This window comes from Oncorhynchus mykiss, chromosome 22, assembly GCF_013265735.2.
Source record: "Oncorhynchus mykiss isolate Arlee chromosome 22, USDA_OmykA_1.1, whole genome shotgun sequence".
Taxonomy (NCBI): Eukaryota; Metazoa; Chordata; class Actinopteri; order Salmoniformes; family Salmonidae; genus Oncorhynchus; species Oncorhynchus mykiss.
Genome location: NC_048586.1, coordinates 32,777,409 through 32,800,780, shown reverse-complemented (window position 1 = coordinate 32,800,780; position 23,372 = coordinate 32,777,409). Strand labels below are relative to the sequence as shown.

Genomic DNA, 23,372 nt, shown 5'->3' with positions numbered 1-23,372 from the left:
GGAATTGTATTCATACTATGTAAGTATTATTGCATACACATTTGTGATCTTACCTTCAACATCCAGAGAGACAGTGGTGCAGATGGATCCGCCCTGGTTGGTTGCTCTGATCTGGTAGACAGTAGAGTCTTCCTCATCAGCAGCGGAGATAACCAGTTGGTGATAGCCTCCCTTGAACTCTTGAATCTTCAGTTTCTTTCCGTCAGATTGGATCTCCTTGCCACGTCTGAACCATTTAATTACAGGCTTGGGTTGTCCTGTGATCTTGCAAACAAAGGTGGCGTTGCTCTTATATTTGACACTCATATTCCTCAGTTCTTCTTTGAAGGCGGGAGCACGGACATCAACAGGCGTCTTTGGAACGACTGGTTCAGATTCCACACTCCAATCACTCACTCCTCCAAGGTTTTCACAGTTCACTCTGAAGATATATTCACATCCTTCAGTGAGGCGTTTGACAGAAAAGACTGTGGATTTGATTTCATCAGTAGTGACAGGTGTCCATTCGCCCTTCTTCTCCTTCTTCTCAAGGCAGTAGCTCTTGATCTTGGAGCCACCATCAATGAGTGGAGGCTTCCAGGACAACACACAGGAAACGTTGGTCACACCAGAAACCACTGGCATCAGTGGTGGTGAAGGTTTATCTGTAAATATAACAGAATAACGTTAGTAAGGATCCAAAGCCTTGAACATCTCATATTTGTACAAATATATGATCATGTAACTATATTGTAAGATACAACTTACCCATTGAACTCTTGATAAGGATGGGAGTAGGGATCTCCAGTGGCTCACTGTTGCCATAACGATTTTGAGCATACACACGGAAGAAGTACCCAGCGTTTACTACGAGGTTGGCAATGCGGCAGTTTGTGCCTGTGATGGACGAGGACACGAGTGTCCAGTCATCAACCTCCTTGTCTTCACGCTTCTCCACGATGTAGTTTGTGATCATTGATCCACCATCATCCTTTGGTGGTTTCCAGCTAATAATCACAGAGTTCTTCAACAGGGCATCAAGTACAATGGGACCTTCAGGCATTGCAGGTTTATCTGAAAACAAGAGGTAAATTAGTCACAATTAGTTTGTAGTCACATTGTAAAAAACATTGTAGATCATAAACAATTGGTAGATTTGTGCTAATTCAATGTTAAAGCACCTTGGATTTCAACGTTGATGAGAGTATCAGCTCTGCCAAAGTGATTGTGCAGTCTGACTCTGTATTTTCCTCCATGTACCCTGCGTTGCACATTCTTGATCACCAGGTGAGTGTAATGCTCTGTGTTTTCAATGCTGATATTCTCAGAAGCCACCACAGTTGTAGCTCCATAAAGCCACATGATCTTAGGCTCAGGGCGTCCAATGTAGGCAACATGTAGTCGCAGAGTAGTGCCGCTTTCGGCATAGTAGGTATTCTTCAATGGGAAGTCAGGATTGAACTGTGGAGCAGTTTCCAAAACGAGAATGCCACTGGTCTCTGCTTCACCTGCATCATTGATAGCCTTGCATGTGTATTCTCCTTCATCCTCTTGTTGGTCTGTCATAATGGTCAGTGAATGGTTACGGCCATCAGAGCTCATCTCATATTTACGAGACTCGATTATCTCCTTGCCAGATTTATACCATTTGATATCGGGAAGAGGTCTACCAATAATCTGGCATTTCATAATTCCTGGTTGGTATAATTTAGTCGTAACTTCATCCATTTCTTTCCTCAGGCTTGGTTGAGTTCCAGCTGTTGGAAAAACAACAGTTAAATCATTATTTGAATTGTATCACCTTACTTTCGCAAGGTATTATAAACAAGTAATAATTAAAGGCAATGTAGTGTTCATCCATGCAATTATGAAATAATTAATTGCTTCAGTCACTTACTGCTCAGTTTGGTCTTGATGCATGTGGCTGTTCTGCGTGGTCTGCTGATTCCGGTCTCATTCTCAGCCATCACTCTGAACTCATACTCAGTGGCTTCGGCCAGACCAGTTATGGTGAACTTTTTCTCCTTGGTGCGTGTCTTGTTGCATTTCTTCCAGGTAGCCTCTGCAGACTTCCTGTATTCAACCCAGTAACCAAGGACCTCCTTTCCACCATCGCATTCTGGCGCCGCCCACTTGATGGCGACTGCGTCCTTTGTGACAGTTACTGTGTCAATCTCGCCTGGTTGGCTTGGTTTGTCTGGGAGACAGAGCAGGGCAAATGTAAAAACATGGTAGTTCAATGTATATCCATGTCATCAATCATGACGGAACATTAGACATGGTTATCTAAATTCCTAACTCACCGAATGGATCTTTGCATGTGACTGGTTCGGATGCAGGTCCTGGTTCGCTGTCTCCAATATAATTTTGAGCAATAACACGGAACTGGTATTCAGCATCAGCAGTGAGTCCAGGGATGGTAAACTGGGTTGAAACGACCTTCTTCTCATGACGAACCCATGTCTCAGAGGATACTGCTTTGTACTCAACATAGTATCCGGTAATGGCAGAGCCACCGTCATCCTTAGGTCTTGACCAAGACAGAGAGGCAGAGCTCTTAGTCACATCCATAACCTCTGGTGGGATGCTTGATGTCTCTGGGGGACCTGTTTTAATGAGAGAAAAAACATGTTTTAGACTAGCATATATTTATACTTTGCAGACTCGTGTAATGACTAAGTTCAAAGAGGAATCAATAAAGTAATACTTACAGAGAGGAGTCTTCGGTATGAGGGGTTCTGTTGACTTCAGCGATCCACTGATACCGAATGTATTTTCAGCTGTCACCTTGAAGTGATACTCTTGTCCCTCCTCGAGTCCCTTCACAATGAAAGATGTGTCCACCACCCTGGTTTCTACAGTGTACCAGGCTGTCTTTGGAACCTGCTGTCTCTCAACAATGTATCCAAGGATTTCACAGCCACCATCATCTGAAGGAGCCTTCCATGTCAACTTAACAGATTGTGCCTGGACGTCTTCGAATCCAAGTGGTCCCTCTGGAGCAGTTGGACGGCCAATAACCTTCACCTTGATGTGAACGTTCTTCTTGCCACACTTGTTCTCAAGCAGTAGGTCATAAGTGCCAGAGTCGTCTCTTTCTGCACCCTTGATTACCAGCTCAGTGCAGTCGTCATTGGAAGCGATCATTGCTCTCTCAGGCACATCAGCGCCTTCCTTTGTCCACTTGCATGTAGGAACTGGTTTACCCTTGATGGGCACTGAGAGTTTGACAACACTGCCATATCTGACGACAAAGATATCCTTGTACTTGGCTTCCAGCTCATGATCAGGTTTTTCTGAAATTAAGAATGGTGAAATGGTTAGAAATGCAATAAATTCTTTGTCACGGAACCAGAAAGTAAGCTTTGGAAATGGCAGTGTTTTTGCAGACGACTTTACCAAGCATTTCCTTCACAGTGACTGTTCCAGGGACCTCAGCGGGTTCTCCGGGTCCACCGGCGTTGCAAGCCATCACACGGAACTTGAACTCCTCTCCTTGGGGCATTTTGGTGAGTGTGTATTCACAGATCAGAGAAGGTGTTGTGTTACATTTGATCCAGGTGACTGAGCCTGCTTTCTGCATCTCAATCAGATAACCTGAGACCTTACATCCACCTTCCTCATCAGGAGGACTCCAGGCCAGGGACACGGATGATTTTGTGGTGTCTGTGACTCTTGGGTTCTGGGGTGAGCCCGGTGGATCTGTGAGGGTGAACCAATAAATTAATATCCTTGTCTCTATCTATCTCAATCTCCAATTATGTCAAATATACTGAGTATATCGAACATTAGGAACACCTTCCTAATATTGAGTTGCAACCCCCCTTTTGCCCTCAGAACCCATATAACTATGACAATTCGTCAGGGCATGTACTCTGCAGACCAATGTTGACTCCAATGCTGACCAATGTTGACTCCAATGCTGCCCACAATTGTGTCAAGTTGGCTGGATGTCCTTTTGGTGGTGGACCATTCTTGATACACACGGAAAACTGTTGAGTGTGAAAAACCCAGCAGCGTTGCAGTTCTTGACACAAACCAGTATCCCTGGCACCTACTACCATACCTCGTTCAAAGGCACTTAAATATTTTGTCTTGCCCTTTCACCCTCTAAATGGCACACATACACAATCCATGTCTCAATTGTCTCAAGGTTTAAAAATCATTCTTTAACCTGTCTCCTCCCCTTCATCTACACTGATTGAAGTGGATTTAACAAGTGACATCATTAAGGGGTCATAGCTTTCACCTGTATTCACCTGATCAGTCTATGTCATGGAAAGAGCAGGTGTTCTTAATGTTTTGTATACTGAGTGTATTTAATGTCTTTATCTAATATTTATTCTAAGTATATGCAATTAAATTCAATAAATGATACCAACAGTGATTTAATGGAATTAAATCCAATAAAGAGTACTTACCAACGGGATCAGTTGCCACTGCTGTTAAGGAGACAACACTTGGTTTGCCAACACCTCTAGCGTTGATTGCCGTTACTCTATGTTCATACTCAAGGCCTTCTATCAGACCTGTTGATCTGTATCTGGTCATGGTGACTGGGTTCTTGTTAGAACGCACCCATCTGTCAGATCTGACCTCCTTGCGCTCAATGATGTATCCAGACACCTCAGATCCACCATCATCCTCTGGTTCCAGCCATGCAATGGTCATGCCATCACGAGACATGTCAAATACTGCTGGTCTGCCTGGAGGTCCAGGGATGTCTGTAAACAAAAAAAAACAAGATACATAGGGGGCTCTATTTTCGGCTGGCGTTAAGGCGGCGATAGTGTCAAACGCACGTTAGTTTGCAATTTCGCCATGTAAAAAATGGCACACTGGCATTTTCCAGCCATAACCCCAATTTCGGCAATTTATCTGTCTTATATCAGCTCGCTTGCGCTCAGATGGACAGGGTGGCAATATTAGAGGTGTGTCCTTAAAAACATGATCCAATGTGCTCATTTCAGGTAGTGCTGATAAGGATATTTAAGATCAACCAAAAACTGGTTTTAGCGGTAACATAGTTCGGAACAAGAGTAGCCTAATGTGCTTTTGGTGCCTGTATACTTTGTATTTAGAAACATAAAAAACATGTAGACCATGCAATACTTTTGTCGTCAAAAGGGCTGGGATTGGATGCCTGTCGTTGGTTTCATGACTATCTAAAGGATAGAAGTCAGACTGTTAGAGTCGACGGCATCCAGTCGGAGCCATTGGAGTTGGTTAAAGGCGTCCCACAAGGCTCTATACTCGGTCCATTACTGTTCACTCTCTACATAAACAATATCGGTGATGAGATAAGAAAGTGTCAAATTCATTAAAATGTCGATGACACTGTCATGTACTCTATCGCTTCAACGGCTGACCAAGCATTATCACTATTGGAGACAGATTTTAAGATATTACAAATACAGCTGAAACTTGTTTTAAATGCAAAGAAAACACATTTTATGATTTTTAATAGGTTCAAAAAGTTGGTTGAAAATACACTTGCACTTACGAGCTTAGATGGTTCTCGAATTAATCAGGTCTCTGCATATACATACTTGGTATGGTTGATATGGTTGGATGATAAACTGTCTTGAACTGCTAATAATCAAGCTAGGCTTCTTCTATAGAAACAGGACATGTCTGTCCTCTACAAATAGAAGACAAATTGTGCAAGCTACTTTTATGTCTGTTATAGATTATGGGGATATTATCTACATGCATGCTACAGCATCAACACTTAAATCGCTGGATGCTACTTATCATTGCGCACTTAGGTTTATTACGGGTGCTAGGTACAGAACTCACCACTGTGTTTTATATCAAAATGTGGGTTGGACTTCGCTGTCCATGAGACGAGAACAACATGCTCTCGTGTTTGTCTATAAAGCACTTCTGAATGTATCTTCTTATTGACCTTCTTATTTATCATCACTCATCAATATTAGAATTAGAATTCCTAAAACCAGGTCTCAAGCATGGATTACACTTGAGGCCCATGCGATTTCCACAGAGTTGGTTATGGCTGCCTTTTCCTGTTACGCTCCTTGCCTCTGGAATAGCCTGCAGACTAAACTTAAACTTCAGACTCTTGTCCCCCTGTTGCCCATTTTAAATATTTATTGGAGGATTTTTATTTTTGTATTGCTTGTAACTGTTTCGGGTAATGCAAGTTCTTGTGCTGTTAGGGGAATAACCTGTTAGGGGAATAACCTGTTAGGGGAATAACCTGTTAGGGGAATAACCTGTGTGCAAATGTAACAATCTGATGCTGTATTATTTTATGTTATCTGTGATGGTTTTGTTTGTCTTGTGTAGTTCCTTAATCATTGTACTTAAACTGTATGTGTAAACATGTATACGAAGGGCCCAGCTGTAAAAGAGACCTCAGTCTGTGTTCCTTGTTGAAATAAAGGTATAATAAAATAATGTTTTTTTCCCATTTTGTTTTATTTAATTTTAAAAAAATCAAGCATAGCCTCCCCTTTTTTTGTCTGCCCAATGCAAAAGTAGTCAAGCCTATTGATAAAGGTTTTCGCTCCTGAGAGGATTTTTTTAGCTCCTGCTTAGAAATACATCTTTAATCACCAAAGCTTTATTAAAATGTCCGGTTTGAGAGGAGTAAAACAGCTGACATTCCCTTTTCTTCTATGCATTGTAGGCAGGTGCACATTATTTTATCCATGCAAGTCCTGTTTTGGACGTGCGTAAAACCCCTCCATGATGTAGGCTACGTGTCCATGCCCACCATGAAACGAGAGATGAGATCTGTGAATACCAATGTATTTAGAAGTTATCAGTGAAAATTGCTTGCTTCCCATTTAATGTACTCAAAACCCATGGCCTACTATAACGAAGGCTGGTTCAACAGCAATGCGTCTTTTTTATATCTTGCCGTTGTATTTTTATTTTATTTGAACCTTTATTTAACTAGGCAAGTCAGTTAAGAACAAATGACGGAAAATTCTTATTTACAATGACGGCCAAACCCGGACGACGCTGGGCCAATTGTGCGCAGCCCTATGGGATTCCCAATCACAGCTGGTTGTGATACAGCCTGTTTGGTATGTCCATGCTCAGCCAAAACGCACCATGGAGCAAGTTCTGATTGGCCAATGAGGGGCCTAGCCTCGACACACCCACAACTTGTTTATTCATCAAAACCTAGCCCTCTCACGCCAACGCCAACAAGTGTGTCGATAATTGTGATAGTGAAAATAGAAAACATATTTCTGACATACCCCTGAACCTATAGCTCGACCGCCTGCGCTTAAATTTACCATTGCTTTAGGTTTGTTAAAATAGAGCCCAGGATATTCATTCCTGTTTGCTTCTGTTTTTTAAATAAAGAGCAACGACTCAAGTATGCTACATGATATAGTATAAAAACATGTCTTACTCGTTGCGCTCTTGCACATCACAACTTCAGACTGCAGCCAGTTACCAACACCGTAGCGATTGACTGCTGCGACACGGAACATGTATTCATCTCCTTCTGTCAGTTTGACGAAGGTGAATGTTGGTCTACTGACAGACTCGGATACTGGCAGCCATCCAGGACGGTGGGCTTCACGCTGCTCAACAACATAGCCGCTGACAGGGGCACCTCCGTTTCTCTCTGGAGGATCCCAGCTGATGGTCACTGAGGTGGCATCAACCCCATCAAACCTGGCCGGTCCTTTAGGCTCATCAGGTTTGTCTGAAGAAAAAAAAACAACGGAATGGTACTGTCATTGTCTTATATTCATAACTTACTGTACGTGAAGACCTCAGTTTGTGTTATGATAGAAGTTACATACCAAGAATGATCACTTTAATGATCTCAGATGTCTCTCCTGTGACGTTCTTCACTTCAAGAGTGTAGTTACCGCTGTCATCGATGGAAGTATCAAGCACAGTTAGCTTAGAGAACTTTCCAGTGGTCTGAATCTTCGTACGCTCAGTGATCTTCAGCTTCTGACCACTGAAGTACCATGAGCAAACTGGTGGGGGTCTACCGACTATTGGCAAGTGCAGCTCAAGTGGTTTACCAGCCAACACATTGACAAACTTCTGTGGGATGCTAGACAGATCAACCTTTGGCAGAACTGTAAAACAGAAAGATATGTTATGTAAAAATGTGCTTGAATAGTCGATAGGTTAGTTCAATTGGATATATATATATATATATATATATATATATGAAGCATTTCTGAAGTTTACACATTTCAAACCTCTTTGTTCTTGGACTGTTACGGCTGCAACAAGCTCCTTTGGTACACTGGCTCCCCTGCTGTTAACAGCTCTGACTCTGAACATAAACTGATCTTTCTCAGTCAAAGAAGTCATAGTGAACTCGAAGTCAGTCGTCTTCACTGTTGTCACCTTCATCCATTTGTCTGTGCCAAATTTACAAGCTTCAATGATGTAGCCTGTGAGTCTGCTTCCACCGTCATGCTCTGGTTTCTCCCATCCAAGTGTTACTGTGGTCTTGGTGATATCCAGAACCTCCAGTGTCGCAGGGGGCAAAGGCACCTCGCACACCAAAATGACATCAGGGGTTTCACATGGCTCTCCCACACCGTACAGGTTTTCTGGGAGGACTCTGAAGTAATACAGCATTCCCTCGAAGAGTCCGTCGATTTTGTATGATGTCTTGCTGCATTTGGATGTCACAGTTTTGTAAGCTCTCATTGATGCTTCGCGTCTCTCAATGATGTAATTATTCACTGGTGCTCCACCATCAACAGTAGGAGGATCCCATGCAATGGTAATGGAGTCCTTCTCAAGTTCCTTGACCTTAATTGGGCCAGTTGGACCAGGAGTATCTGAAAAGAGGAAGTACATTTAAGGTTAAAAACATATATACCTATGACAGCATTCTATAACAACTGGGTAAAGACTTATATTCAAAAAATGTACATAACATCATCAAATCTTACCATAGACCTTGACAATAATGGTAGCTGTCTTTTCGCCAGATTCATTCTTTGCCTCAATGGTATATTTGCCAGCATCATAGCGGTGCACTTTGTCAATAATGATTTGTGTGGAAGTTTTAGTGACTTCAATGAAGCCACGGTTGTTGAGGTCGACACCAGGTTTGCTCCAGGTAACTGCAGGGATTGGTCGTCCAATGACTGTGGCAAAGAGACGAAGAGAACCTCCGGCTCTCAGGCAGATGGTCTTGGTCATATCATCATGAAGCTCAATATCAGGAGTTTCTGTGTTAAAAGATAGGTAATTATTAATATCACGGGAAACTATCAAACTGAATCAAAACGAATGAAGGAAAAATCACAATGTGTAGGCTACAATTTTATTTGTTTGTTTGTGGGAGGAATTTTTAACTCATGGTTCGTGGATTTAAGTTCTACAGTGGTAATGCTGAATCATTTCTATTCCTTAGGCTTGGCTAGTGATCCTAACTCACCAATTTTCTCGATAACCTCGACTGCTGCGCAGGCTCTACTAAATTCACCGACTCCATTGAAGTTAACTGCAGCCACTCTGAAGCGGTACATCTTGCCAGTTGTAAGGCCAGTCACAACGTGTTCTGTGAGTCTCAGGTTCTTCTCATGGGCCTTAACCCACACACCTGTACCTTCCTCTTCCTCCTCCTCCTCCTCCTCTTCTTCCTCATCGCCTTCCTCCTCCGACTCTTCCTCCACAAACACAACTGTTTTCTTGGCTCCTAGACTAGCTCCCTTCGAAACGACTTTCTCAGGTACCTTCTCAGGTTTTGGCTCAGGCGGCTTCTCAGCTCCCTCCTCCTGTTCTTGCTTCTCCAGAACATATCCGATGATATCAGAACCTCCGTCCTCCAAGGGTCTGGTCCAAGCAAGGCTGACACTGTCCTTGGTAGTATCAATAATACGTGGAATTGTGGGAGGTGGAGGAGTACCTGAGGGACATACAATATTAACAGTCAGTAACTTAACTTTTTTTTAACATACAATCCAACTGTTGTAAAGCCACTCAACATTTACATTACATTCCAGTCATTTAGCAAACACTCCCATCCAGGGAGACCCACAAGTGCAATCAGGGTCAAGCGCCCTGCTCAAGGGCACATTGACAGATCCCCCACCCAGCCCACTCTGGGACCCAAACCAGCGACCTCTCGGCCACCGGCCCAATGCCCCCAACTGCCAGGCCACCTGCCGACCCCAACCATCCAAGAGCTAACATAGAATATTGTGCAATAGATGAATTGTAGGACACGTACTTGTTGGCGTTCTGCAGACAGCATAGAGAGACAGCTCACTGGGTTCACTCTCACCAGCCTTGTTGACAGCTGATACACGGAACTGGTAGATGTTGCCCTCCACGAGGCCAGTTATCTTGAAGCTTGTGTCCATAAGTGTGGCATCTCTGTTCACCTTGATCCATCTGGCACTCTTCTTTTCATGTTTCTCAATCAGATAGCCAGTTATAGGACTGCCACCGTCGCTCTCTGGTTTTAACCATTCAATGCTAGCAAAATCTTTTCCTACAGCAAGAATCTCTGGTGTGCCAGGAGCAGATGGGACAGCTGTAATATGACATAATCATTTATTGTTAGATTATCATCTCAATATCAATCATTTATTTGTATTTATTTATCCTTTATTTATTCAGGGGAGCATATTGAGATTACAACTCTATTTTCCAAATGACACTTGAGTATATCATAGAAAGCAATTAAACATCATGTTGCAAGATAATATGGAAGATGTTATACTTACTGAACATGTTTCTGGCAATGATAGGACCAGATTGCAGTGGAACGCCGGATCCATACTTGTTGACACCTCTCACGCGGAAGAGGTACTCAGTGTTTTTGAACAGTCTGGTGATCTCACAGGTGTGTTCCTTGCACTCAGCTTCCATGATCACCCAGTTGAGTCTGTTGGTGTCGCGTCTCTCAACAATGTAATGTGTCACCGGGTCACCACCACTCTCCAGAGAGGGTTTCCAAGACACAGTGCATTTCTCTTCAGAAATATGGCTGATGGTGATTTTGCCGTCAGGAGCACCAGGTGTATCTGAAAGGAACACATTCATTTATGGTATGAGATCAAGGTAAGCCCCATTTGTTTCAAACTTTGTCATTTCATTTCTTTATTTACTTTTTTTTACACTTACCAAGTACTTGCACGTTAACTTCGGCTGACTTGATGCCACTGGCATTCTTTACTGTGAGAACGTACTTCCCGGTATCATCTCTGTCACAGAATTTGATAATGGCCATGGCACGTGTGCTGGTGTACTGCAGGGAGTACTTTTCACACAGCTCCAGTTCCTTATCTCCCTTGGCCCAGAACACTTTGGGGTCAGGTTTACCACCAACAGCAGCATCCAGAACAAGGTCTGAGCCGGCTCTGATTGTAACCGTGTCAACCAGAAGTTTGCTGTCAAGGTCTGCCTTTGGAGGAGCTACGAATGAAAAAAAGAGAAAATCCGACTTAATAAATGACAATATAATTTAAAGTCAATATATTTAAAAGTATATATCTTACTGTATTCTGCTTTGCATGTAACTGCGCCAGTTGACTCTGAAGGCATACTGAAAACTTGGTTGGAGTTCTTGGCAATGACTCGGAACTCGTAGACCTCTCCTTCACCAAGTGCAGTGATTGAGAAGTTATTTTCTGTGACATTGGTGTAGTTACACTTCAGCCAGCGACCTTCGCCAGTGATGGTGTATGGCTTGCGCTCAACAATGTAACCCACAATGGGGAAGCCACCATCGTCAAGTGGTGTAGACCATTTGATGGACACTGTAGATCTGCCCACCTCAGTTACTTCTGGTCTACCAGGAGGATCTAGACACAAGATTAATGGGAATCAGGAGTATGCTTTCCTTAAACACATGTATTATGGACCTGTAATAGTATCCCAAAGTTTTTGGGGGAAATCAGTACTCACCAACTGGATTTTGAGCCACCATAGGCTTGGATGCCTCGCTAGCTTTGCCGAGGCCACCGCTGTTCATTGCAAAGACACGGAACTGGTACGAAAGGCCTTCAATAAGTCCCTCCACTCTGTAGTCACATTCAAAGCATGGGATCTTGTTCTCCCTCACCCAAAGGATGTTGTTTCGTTCTTTCTTTTCAATCCAGTATCCAGTCACCTTGCTGCCGCCATCGTGGTATGGCTCCTCCCAGCGAATGTAGCAGGTGGTGGAAGCCACGTTGTATACAGAAGGTCTGGTTGGTGCACCAGAAGGACCTATTGTCAACACAAACAATATCACTCAATTTCAGTTGATACTTTTTACTCTTAACAATTAACGTGTGAAAAAACGAAACATGTAAAACATAGATTTAGAACTTATACTCACCGAATGGATTCTCAGCGACAATGGTCTCAGATTCAGTTGATTTGCTTGTGCCAAATCTGTTCTCAGCACTGACGCGAAAGGTGTATTGCATGTACTTTGTCAGATGTCCCACACTGAGGTTGGTGCGTTTCACACTGGAGTTGATGAGTGTCCAGGCAGTGGAGCCAGATTCACGCTTCTCAACGATGTAGTTGGTGATATCTGTTCCACCGTCATCCTCTGGTGCTTCCCAAGCAATCTCACATGATTCCGATGTTATGGATGAAACTTCAACGGGTCCAACGGGGGGACCAGGTCTTCCAATGACATTGACAGTAACAAAGAACGTCTTGGATCCAGCAGAATTTTCAAGACTGAGGAAGTATCTGCCACCATCGCCCCTCATGGCGTCTCTGATAGACAGAGTTGTCCTGTTTTTGACCGTCTTGATTGCAACCCTTTCACTGTCCTTCAGCCTCATCTCCTCCAGTTTCCAGATTACCTTCGGTGCTGGTCTACCAGTGATGGGAACATCGATGACGAAGGTATTACCCACTTTACAGATGACCTCCTGGTTAGATATTTCACTGAGATCTGCAGTTGGTTCTATCTGTGGCTCTTTGATTAACACTGAGGATAGTGCTTCTCTTGGTAAGCTGTTGCCTGCATCGTTCTTTGCCTTAACACGGAACTCATACTCTGCAGTCCTACATAATTCTAGAGTGATGCTCTCGTTCTTGGTCTCACCACCAACGACCCATTTATCTGTGGTCTTTGCCTTATGCTCAATGATGTAGCCTGTGATACGACTACCACCGTCGTGCTCGGGTTTGACCCAGGAGAGTGTTGCTGTAGTGTCTGTGACGTCCACAACATCCAATCTCATTGGTGAAGAAGGCTCTGCAGTAGCAATAATGGGATCTATCATCTCAAAAGGTTCACCAATACCGTACTGGTTCTCTCCTGAAACTCTGAAAAAGTATGGAACACCTTCCAGAAGATCCTGGATATGTAAGGATAGCGCAGTGACCTTGCCACCAGATTGGTTCCAGGTACGACGACTTGCCTCACGCCTCTCTACAATGTAATGTTGAACGTGAGCTCCACCTTCATTAGCTGGAGGTTCCCAAACCAGTGTCAGTGCTCCTCTGGACACTTCTGCAAAGGCAATAGGTCCTGGAGGTCCAGGTGTATCCAACACCTTTACAATGAAATCAACTTCCCTTACGCCACTGCTGTTCTCCAGAGTAAGAGTGTATCTTCCAGAATCGTATCTGGTACACTTTTCTATCGTCAGAGCAGTGTAGGTCTCTGTGGTAGTAATATCTGTCATGACACCAAGTTCTTCTTCATCTTCTTTACTCCATTTAACTGAAGGAATTGGTTTTCCTTTGTAGGCGATACGGAGACAGACGGTGCCTCCCTTCTTCACAATGTGTGTATGTTTGAAGGTAGCGTCAATATCAACGTCAGGTTTTACGTGTCTGTCCACAGCCTGTACTGGCTCAGGAATCTCTTGCTCCTCTCCCTTTCCAATACTATTCTGGGCAGAAACACGAAGCAAGTAGTATGAACCAGTTTCCAAACCAGTTGCAACGTATTTTGTATCATTGACCAGATCCTCATTGATTCTGATCCATTCTCTGGTGTCCTCTTCTTTCTCTTCCTCCTCCTCCTCCTCTTCCTCTTCTGAGCTGTCTACCACCTTCTTAGGTTTCGCTAGTATTTCTTTTAGTTCTTCCTTAGATACCTTGTGCAACTCAATGACGTATCCATGGATGGAACTGCCACCATCGTCTCTAGGCTTTGTCCATTCCAAACTGATAGTTGTATCTGTAGAGTCGGTTACATGAACCACAGATGAAGCGCATGCAATATCTTTTGGCTCACTGGCTTTAATGGCCATTGAGATGTTACTGGGTGCTCCAATACCGGCGTTGTTTACTGCCATCACACGGAACTCATACTCCATATCTTCAGTGAGATGATCCACCCGGTGAGCAGGCTCCACAATGGGCTTCTTTGACCTCACCTTGTCCCAGCGGACAGTCTTCTTCTCACGTTTTTCAACAATGTAGTACTGAATAGGATTGCCTCCATCAGATGTGGGTGCTTCCCATGCCAGTGTGATACTGTCTCCAGAAACTGCAGTGGAATCAGGTGTGCCAGGTGCATCAGGAGTAGCTGTAGGAAAAGGGGGTCAAAAATTATCAAGACATTTTGGTAAAGTGAACTGTTAAATTCTAAAATCATATTCAGACTTGGGGCTCTGTTTTCAGCTGGCATTGAAGCGGCGCTAGTATCAAACGCATGTTAGTTAGCAATTTCGTCATGTAAAAACTGGCGCACTGGCATTTTCCAAGCCTAACACCAGGTTCAGCAATTGACCTGTTTTATATCAGCTCCCTTGTGCTCAGAGGGGCCGGCTGAAAATATCAGAGGTGTGTCCTTAAAAACATGAATCAAAGTACTAATTTCAGGCAGCACTGATAAGACTATTTAAAGACCAACCAAAAGCTTATTTTAGCAGTAATGCAGTTGGTTATGGCATGAATTTTGACAGCGGAAACACAGCCTATCCAGCCCTGACGCACACTGCCCATATGCGCATGGAACAAGAGTAGCCTAATGTGCTTTTGGTGTCTGTATACTTTGTATTTAGAAACATAATTTTTTCCCATTTTGTCTTATTTGAGCATAGTCTCCCCTTCTCTCAATTAAGGCTTTTTTTATCTGCCCAATGCAAGAATGAAGTAGTCAAGACTGTGAATAAAGGGCTTGGTGCCTGATACCGCTTGGAAATAAATCTTAATCACCAAAGCTTTATTCAAATATAACGTTTGAGAGGAGTTAAACAGTGAGCTGACATTCCCTTTTTATCTATGCATTGTAGGCAGGCCCACATTATTTTGGACGTGCTTAAAACCGGCTCCATGATGTAGGCTACGTGTCCATGCCCATCATGAAATGAGAGATGAGAGCCTCTGTGAATACTGGTGAACCTCATATTTAGAAGTTACCTGTAATCTGTAAAAATGGCTTATTTTTCGTTTTATACCCTGTATGTTCAAAACTCACTTAGGCCTACTATAACAAAGGCTGGTTAAACAGCAATGGGTGTCTTTTTCATCCTGGCGGTTTTATATGATATAATGACATTTATTTGTGTTACATTTTATTACAACCAAACTGATTCATCTTCCTGGTTTTATGGTAAAAACGTCCTTGGCGCACTTGCAATGCAACTTCTTGAGATGTGTGAATGCGATCTGATCTGTAAGATGGGTCTGATTATGTTCATAAAATATAGGCCTATTTGGGAGCAGTATAAGGATGAGTGGACATTCTCCCTCTCTATTTATATTAGATCTTTGTTCAGCTACTGTGAAAAGTTGGAATGTGCGTTGTTTTAATATTTTATGCCCATGAGGAGAAATTATGGTGGCTGTAATTTAAAACAAGTTGTTGTTTCGTTTTATTTAGAATTTGATTATAATTATTTGTTCTCTTTTTAGGCCTTTTCAATAATTAATTTAATCTTGCTTATTGACAATGTTTGGCATGTCCATGCTCAGCCATAATGCAATTTACATTAGGCCTAGCCCCTATATCAGTGTGAATGCTATTGAAGCTATTGAACCCTTGGACTTACTGTATTGCATTTGTGCAATGATGGGACTTGAATCCAATGGTCGGCCGGTACCAAACCTGTTGACAGCAGAAACACGGAACTGGTACTCATTGGTCTTCATCAGCTTGGTGGCGTGGTATACTGTTTCTTTACAGCAATCCGAGACAAGTGCCCATGAGATCTTAGAGGTCTCACGCTTCTCAACAATGTAGTGAGAGATGTCAGAGCAGCCGTCGTTCTCCGGTGTATTCCATGTGAGGGTCACTTTTCCTTCAGAGATATCACTGAAAATGATAGGTCCCACCGGCTCTCCAGGAGTATCTAGATTAGAATAGAGGATCATTAACATTTGACATGTACAGTACAAGACCGATCCACCATCTACAATGATGTCAAACAAGATAAATCACAGTGCTTTGAATGTTGTGAGAATAAAATGAAACCAACCATGGACTTGGACAATGATGTCCTCCTTCTTGGTTCCTTGGCTATTGGTGGCTTCCACTGTGTAAGTTCCTTTGTGACTGCGGTCAGCATCACGTACAAAGAGCATGCTTGACCCAGCAACTGTGGTGGTGTCCATCATCGACTTGGTGATTTGCACGCCGTCTCTGAACCACACAACCTTGGGCTGTGGTCGTCCACTGATCGATACCTTTAGTCTCATATTGTCTCCTGCCTTGATTGTGAGTCCCTCAAAATACTCCGGGCCAAACTCAATGTTTGGAGAAGCTGGAAAGACAAAAGGTGAACAAGTACACCATTAGTGTTTTGTATATTAAAAAGCAAAACATATTGCATATTCATATTATCATGTCAAACGTATTATTATTATTTCAATATATTATGCACCCTTACCACTTTCATCTCTGACCACGATGTGTCCAGATGAGTTAGATGGGGGACTCACTACGCCAATAGCATTTCTTGCAATAATTCTGAACTCATAGCGTTCATTGCAAGCAAGACCAGTGACAGTAAACTGGGTGTCGTGGACATCAGTGAAGTTGCTCTTCAGCCAGCGGCCCTGTCCTTGGCGTTTTTCAACATTGTAAGCCACAATCTTGCTGCCTCCATCACGTTTGGGTGCGTCCCATTTCAGTGCGACAGAATTGCTGGTCACATCAGTGTAGTCAGGTTGACCAGGTGGATCTAAAAAAGGAACACATTTTTTATCATTCACGTTCACATGTTTGAATCACACATGGACTAAGTCTGGGAACGTGCTTATATCACTTGGTTTATACTTCCCTATTACATAAGATATTCATGGTACTTGCACTTTCAAAGGCATTGGATTTCATACCATCATTGTGTTGATTGTAAGAATCTGTACATTAAAGTCGCAATCAGCAGTTGCTACATTCATTTTTGGACTTATAAATTAAAGATTTGTACCTATTGATTCTTGAAGAATATAACATATTCATATAACATACATGCCTCATGAACTAGGTTCCCCACCAGAACCTAAAATATAAGCTTGTTTTACTCCAATGTTTGTAAACAAATAAAATGTTAACAAACACTAATTATACTCAAAACATGGTTCAACATATCATTTTGATATCATGGATAATCAGTCTTTGCATCCATAGCTCTGTCTATGAATTTGATTGTGGTTACATTTCTCCAGCCCCATCCCTCAGCTTCTTTACAAAACCAGGGGCGGGGCATTCACTTTGTTTTTGTTTCTACTGCTGATTGCCACTTTAATGAAAAGGTATGCTGCACCCATCGCTGACCTGAAACTCACTGCCTTGTTCAGCCTGGGGATTAATAACAGTTTACCATTATTAACAGAAAACCATGATTGGTTTCCATTTGAATAAGGACTTACCAACTGGAGAAACTGCCATGGTGGTGTTGCTTTCGTCACTCTTGCGGCTGAATCCGGCATCATTCTGAGCGTAGACTCTGAATTGATATTCCAGTCCTTCAATAAGGCCAAGGATTCTGTAGTCTGTTCCAGGGATAGCCACAGTGTTGACCTTCTGCCACATGACACTGTTCTTCTCCTTCTTCTCAACATGGTAGCCCTTGACTGGACAGCCACCATTGAAGACGGGCAGCTCCCACTGAATGGTCATTCCGTCGTTGGTGACGTTGTACACAACAGGCTTTCCTGGTGGACCTGCCGGCCTGAACTGATGTTTAGCGACAACGCTTGGTGACACCAGTGGCTCACTGACTCCATATATGTTCTCAGCACGCACTCTGAACTGGTACCCTATTCCCTTGATCAAGTTGGGCACCTTGAATGTTGTGTCAGTGACACTAGAGCATGCCATCTTCCAGTCATTCTGAGATGTGTCGCGCTTCTCTACAGAGTAGCAAGTGATTTCTCCACCTCCGTAATCATTTGGCTCCTCCCAGGATATTGTGACACTGTCTGCTCTGACCTCATCAAAGTTGATGGGTGCGACAGGCTTTGATGGTGGTCCGCGAGTTATGACAAAAACGTTGAAGGATTTCCTGTACACCCTGTTATCAAGAGTAAGTGTGTATTTCCCACCATGCTCTGGTCTCACATTCTTGATCATGAGAACAACTTTGTTGTCTGTTTTCCTGAAGCGTACTAGTTCGCTCTCCTTCAGTGGCATATTGTCCTTAAGCCAATACGTGGCAGGTTTGGGTTTACCCTTATAGGGCAACTCGATGTGTACATTATGGCCCACACGGACACTGATTTCCCCACCTGGATACTCATCCAGGTTGGCCTCTGGTGGGATGACAAAGTCCTTCACTTCAATTGGTCCAATTTCAGTGAAGTCACCCTTCCCCTTTTCATTTCTGGCGGCAACTCTGAAATTCATTTGTGAGGTTTCTTTGAGTTTTGGTACTTCGTGTTCACATTGTTTGCTGCAGCCGGCAGCTGCCCAGTCCTCTTCATCCTTGAGTCTCTTCTCAATGACGTAGTCAGATATGATGCTTCCACCATCATAATCAGGCTTCACCCACTGCAGTGTTACAGAGGTCTTTGAGGAATCCTTCATAGCAACTTCTTTGACTGGACCAGGAGTTTCTGTAGCTTTTACAGGTTCAACTGTGCTGCAAGGATCACTTATTCCAAATTCATTCTCTGCTGATACACGGAAGAAGAAGGATGTTTTCTCTGAGAGATCTTCAATGGTATAAAATTGTTCTGTGCATTTGGTTGTCACACTAGAGTAGGATCTCTTGGATGAGTCTCTCTTTTCAATGATGTAATTGGTAATATCAGCACCACCATCAAGTTCAGGTTCTTCCCAGCACATGGTTACTTTACCACGAGTGACATCCTTCAATACCAGGTTCGTGCAGACAGCTGGTGAGTCTTGAACCTTCACAGACAGTGTCATTGACTTTGGCTCGCCTACACCGTTTTCAATCTTCACAGTGTACCTACCAGTGTCATTACGGCTGACTTCTGGAATAACAAGGGTTGATGTAGTATCTGTGTGGTGGATTTCATATTTTGTATTATTGTCGATGTTCTCGTCTCCGAACATCCAAGTAGCACTAGGTGCAGGTCTGCCCTTGAGGGGCACTGTGATCTCCACATCCTGCTTGGCTTTTACGATGTAGTGTGTTCTCATGGCAACATCTGGATCGAAGATAGCTTCCTCTGTAAAAATCATTAAAAGATACATACTTTATTTACTGACTTTTCAATACTAGGAAAAGGGACAAAATCTTATGAAACAAAATGTCAATGTATATGCAATGAAACCATGAGGTGTTTTAACTTACCCAGAATATCCTTAGCATGAACAGGCTCTTTCATCTTAATGGCCTCTCCACGCCCTGCGATGTTGACTGCAGATACACGGAAGTAGTAGTCAACATCTGGTGTTAGGCCGGACACAACGTACTCTGCTGTCCTCACTTCTCCCTTCTGGCTGATTACAACCCATTCTCCATTGTCTGCTTCTTCTTCCTCCTCTTCTTCTCCTTCTGATTCAGATGATTCTTCTTTGGGTGGTTTGCGTCGTAGACCCTCCACGTCCGTCAGCTGTTCAACAACGTAGCTGAGGATCTCACTGCCTCCGTCCCACTCTGGCTTGGCCCATCCAAGTGTGATAGATGTCTTGGTTGAGTCAACCACTTTGAGCTTGGTAGGTTCATATGGTGGTTCTAATAAAGAGAATTCACATAATGTAGATATAGTTTTCATAGAGAAGTAAAGGATATGACTTTTACTTATTACATAAGTTAGATGGATGTTAAAGTTTTTTGCTTACCAACTGGATCAGCTGCTTTGTAGTAGTCAGACACATCTGAGAAGGGGCCCTCTCCGGCTTTGTTGATGGCACACACACGGTATTGATATTCATTGCCTTCTGTTAGGTTAAAGATAGTCGTAGTGTTGTTGTTAATCGGATCTTTCAAGACCTTTATCCAGCGAAGGCTCTTCTTGTCACGTCTCTCAAGGTAGTAGCCAGTTACTTGACTACCGCCATCCACACCTGGTTTGTCCCATACAACTACCATTGTTGATTTGGTTGTAGTTGTTACCTCTGGTGTGGCAGGCTGTCCTGGGGTAACTGTGGAATTAATATAAAGAGTAGGTTAAGTTCTAAAAATAAATCCAAAAACAGAGGGGTAACTGTCTTTTATGTCTTTTATAATAAAGACTTAATATGCAAGTCAAGTTGATCATTTTGGGGAATGCCTGCTTTATATTCCATCAGATACAACTTCCGTTTGTGTTTCAAAATAGTGTTTTTTACTTTGTATGCTACAATGTTATGTCCTGTTTTGTTTTATTTTATACTTACCAAATAAATTTTTGGCAACAACAGGCTCAGAGTCCAAGGGCTCTCCATTTCCGAACTTGTTGACACCCCTCACACGGAAAATGTACTCATTTCCTCGTACCAACTTCATGACACCTATGTAGCACTCTTCTAGTCTCTCAGACACGGTAGACCATACCACTCTGCTGGTTTCACGTTTCTCCACAACGTAATGGCTGACCTTAGCACCACCCTCATCAGTGATTGGCTCCCACTTAAGAATGATCTTGTCTGCTGTGACTAGCATAAACTGAATCAAGCCAGGAGGTGGTCCAGGTTTGTCTGGTGAAAATGAGAAAACATTGAGTGCATTAATACATTATTTAACTCATAACAACATGTCTGTTGCAAATTAAAGTATGACACAATTACATGACATAGGCAAAATTTACATGTACAATTTGTTTTACCTAGAACTTCTATCCTGATGGTGGCAGATGCCGAACCCAGAGCGTTTTTGATCTTTATTTCATATGTGCCAGTGTGGCTACGAGTTGCGTCCTTGATGAGAAGACTAGAGGAATCAGTAGTGCTCTCGATGGAGAGTGTAGTGCTTGACACCATTTCTTTTCCATCCTTGTACCACTCAATTGTTGGCAGAGGCTTAGCAAGAATACCCACTCTGATCTTAACCATGGATCCGGCTTTGTATTTCACAACATCTAAATACTCTGGAGGAAGATCAATCGCAGGGGCACCTGAACACGAGAAAAACAAAATATTAGCAACAAAATAATAAATCAAATATCAAGCAAATGACAGTTTCTTTAACTGAAAAGTAAAATGAGCTCAACTCACCACATGAATCGACACAAGTGATTGGACCGACAACATCAGATGGATTGCTGATAGAACCGATTGCGTTCTTTGCGTAAACTCTGAACTCATAGGATTCATTCTGGGTCAAGCCTGACATTGTGAAGTTCATCTCAATCACGTTAGTGAAGTTTGCCCTTGTCCATCTGCCATCTGGGCAGTCCTTCCTCTCCACCATGTATCCAATGACCTTGCTGCCACCATCATAAGGCGGCCTAACCCAGGCCAGACTGATGGAGTTCTTTGTGATCTCGGAGACTCTTACAGCTGCCGGGGGCTCTGAAATACAAAATCAAATTGATCAAGAACAGTTGATGAAAAATACCAACACCATCCACAACAAATTCAGTGACCAAAAAAACTAAAATAATCCATAAGACATTTACCGCAGTTATCAATGGCGAGCACCTCTTCTGATGTTTTGCTGATTTTTCCAATACCAGCTGCATTTTCTGCTATCACCTTGAATTCGTAGATGAGGCCAGGGCAGATGTTTGTTACTCTCAGCTGTGTTCCAATGATTGCTACTTTGTTGACCTTTTGCCACAGAATACTGCTTCTCTCTTTCATCTGCAGGTGGTAGCCCGTGACAGTGTTTCCTCCATCTGTGACAGGCTCGTTCCAATTGACTGTAATGCTCTCTCTTGAAACCATGGTTACCCATGGTGTTGATGGAGGACCAGGGAATGCTAGAATAAACAATGTAATCCTGTAAATTTCAGTCTAATTCAAAGACAAATTTAGATAGTTATTATGGTAGTGGGAATGGATGGTATACTAATAAATGATAGAGACACTTACTGTATGGAAGTTTCACTGTGATTGGTGGGGTGTCAATGTGGTCACTGATACCAAAGCGATTCTCTGCCTTGATTCTGAACTGATATTCCTCTCCTTTGGTAAGCTTGCCGGCCTTTATGGCACTTCTTGCAACCTGAGAAGACACTTCAGTCCAAGCAGGTGTGCTTGTTTCACGTCTCAGTACAACGTAGTTGGTAACTGGGCTGCCACCATCATACACAGGAGGAGCCCATTTGAGAGCCACTGTGGATTCAGTCACTTCGCCAACCTCAATAGGACCAGTTGGAGGACCAGGTCTATCCAACACAACGATGTTGATGAACATCTTGGTGATACCACTTGTATTGGAGGCGCTGATGTCATATCTGCCAGCATCACTTGCAATGCTCTCATTCAGTTTGATGATCAGGCTTTCAGCAGTAACTTGAGTGACCAATCTCTTGGACGGTTTCAGAATAACATTGTTTCTTGACAGAATAACCTTTGCCAAAGGTTTGCTGGTCATAGGAAGCTCAAAGGTCAGATTTGATCCTGATCTCACATAGACAGTATTGCTGGGGTAGTTTTTCATGTCAAAATCTGGGGCCTCTGTAAAACAAACAGTCACAGCATATATGATTTAGCTAATTATCAGTTAACATACACGATTAGCCATGACAGATATGCTGACAATATTTATATAATGAAAAATTCTAAATTAGAAGAGGTGAGTTGAAAACCTACCCAGTTGATCTTTCACTACAACAGGAACGATCATCTCTTTGGGTTCGCCGAGTCCAGCATGATTCTGAGCACTAACTCTAAAGAAGTATTCAGCATTTTCCTTCAAGTTTTTGATTTGGAAGGATGTTGTGTTCACAAGAGTAACCTTCGACCATTTGGGTTGTCCTTTCTCAAGTGCTTCAATGAAGTACTGAGTTACTCTGCTGCCACCATCGTGTTCTGGTCTAATCCATCCGATTGTAACACTGTCCTTGGTTACTGCAATAGCCCCAAGCTTTTGAGGTGGACTTGGTTTTTCTGCAAATATTAAGAACAAAAGTTATAAACCAACAAGATTGTATGGGGTAATTTCTTCATGCAAGTATCAAAC

General features: G+C 42.8%; 1 protein-coding gene across 5 annotated transcripts in view; it reads right to left on the bottom strand.

Moving 5' to 3' along the window:
• The window catches only part of ttn.1 (titin, tandem duplicate 1), a 186,535-nt gene that overhangs the window by 8,741 nt on the left and 154,422 nt on the right, over positions 1-23,372 (bottom strand). For all 5 annotated transcript variants that reach the window (XM_036959132.1, XM_036959129.1, XM_036959130.1 and 2 more), the window contains 31 exons: positions 23,003-23,299; positions 22,280-22,867; positions 21,865-22,167; positions 21,461-21,757; positions 21,073-21,360; positions 20,645-20,944; positions 20,108-20,410; positions 19,617-20,000; positions 17,725-19,491; positions 16,743-17,036; positions 16,332-16,616; positions 15,906-16,205; positions 12,275-14,437; positions 11,860-12,162; positions 11,451-11,756; positions 11,077-11,367; positions 10,677-10,976; positions 10,178-10,483; positions 9,383-9,853; positions 8,892-9,173; positions 8,184-8,777; positions 7,770-8,057; positions 7,370-7,669; positions 4,401-4,703; positions 3,379-3,681; positions 2,691-3,275; positions 2,283-2,585; positions 1,877-2,176; positions 1,161-1,736; positions 748-1,053; positions 54-644 (listed from right to left, as the gene is read on the bottom strand). In XM_036959132.1, coding sequence (XP_036815027.1) covers positions 54-644; positions 748-1,053; positions 1,161-1,736; positions 1,877-2,176; positions 2,283-2,585; positions 2,691-3,275; positions 3,379-3,681; positions 4,401-4,703; positions 7,370-7,669; positions 7,770-8,057; positions 8,184-8,777; positions 8,892-9,173; positions 9,383-9,853; positions 10,178-10,483; positions 10,677-10,976; positions 11,077-11,367; positions 11,451-11,756; positions 11,860-12,162; positions 12,275-14,437; positions 15,906-16,205; positions 16,332-16,616; positions 16,743-17,036; positions 17,725-19,491; positions 19,617-20,000; positions 20,108-20,410; positions 20,645-20,944; positions 21,073-21,360; positions 21,461-21,757; positions 21,865-22,167; positions 22,280-22,867; positions 23,003-23,299 — 14,277 coding nt within the window. The remainder of the gene's footprint in view (positions 1-53; positions 645-747; positions 1,054-1,160; positions 1,737-1,876; positions 2,177-2,282; positions 2,586-2,690; positions 3,276-3,378; positions 3,682-4,400; positions 4,704-7,369; positions 7,670-7,769; positions 8,058-8,183; positions 8,778-8,891; positions 9,174-9,382; positions 9,854-10,177; positions 10,484-10,676; positions 10,977-11,076; positions 11,368-11,450; positions 11,757-11,859; positions 12,163-12,274; positions 14,438-15,905; positions 16,206-16,331; positions 16,617-16,742; positions 17,037-17,724; positions 19,492-19,616; positions 20,001-20,107; positions 20,411-20,644; positions 20,945-21,072; positions 21,361-21,460; positions 21,758-21,864; positions 22,168-22,279; positions 22,868-23,002; positions 23,300-23,372) is intronic.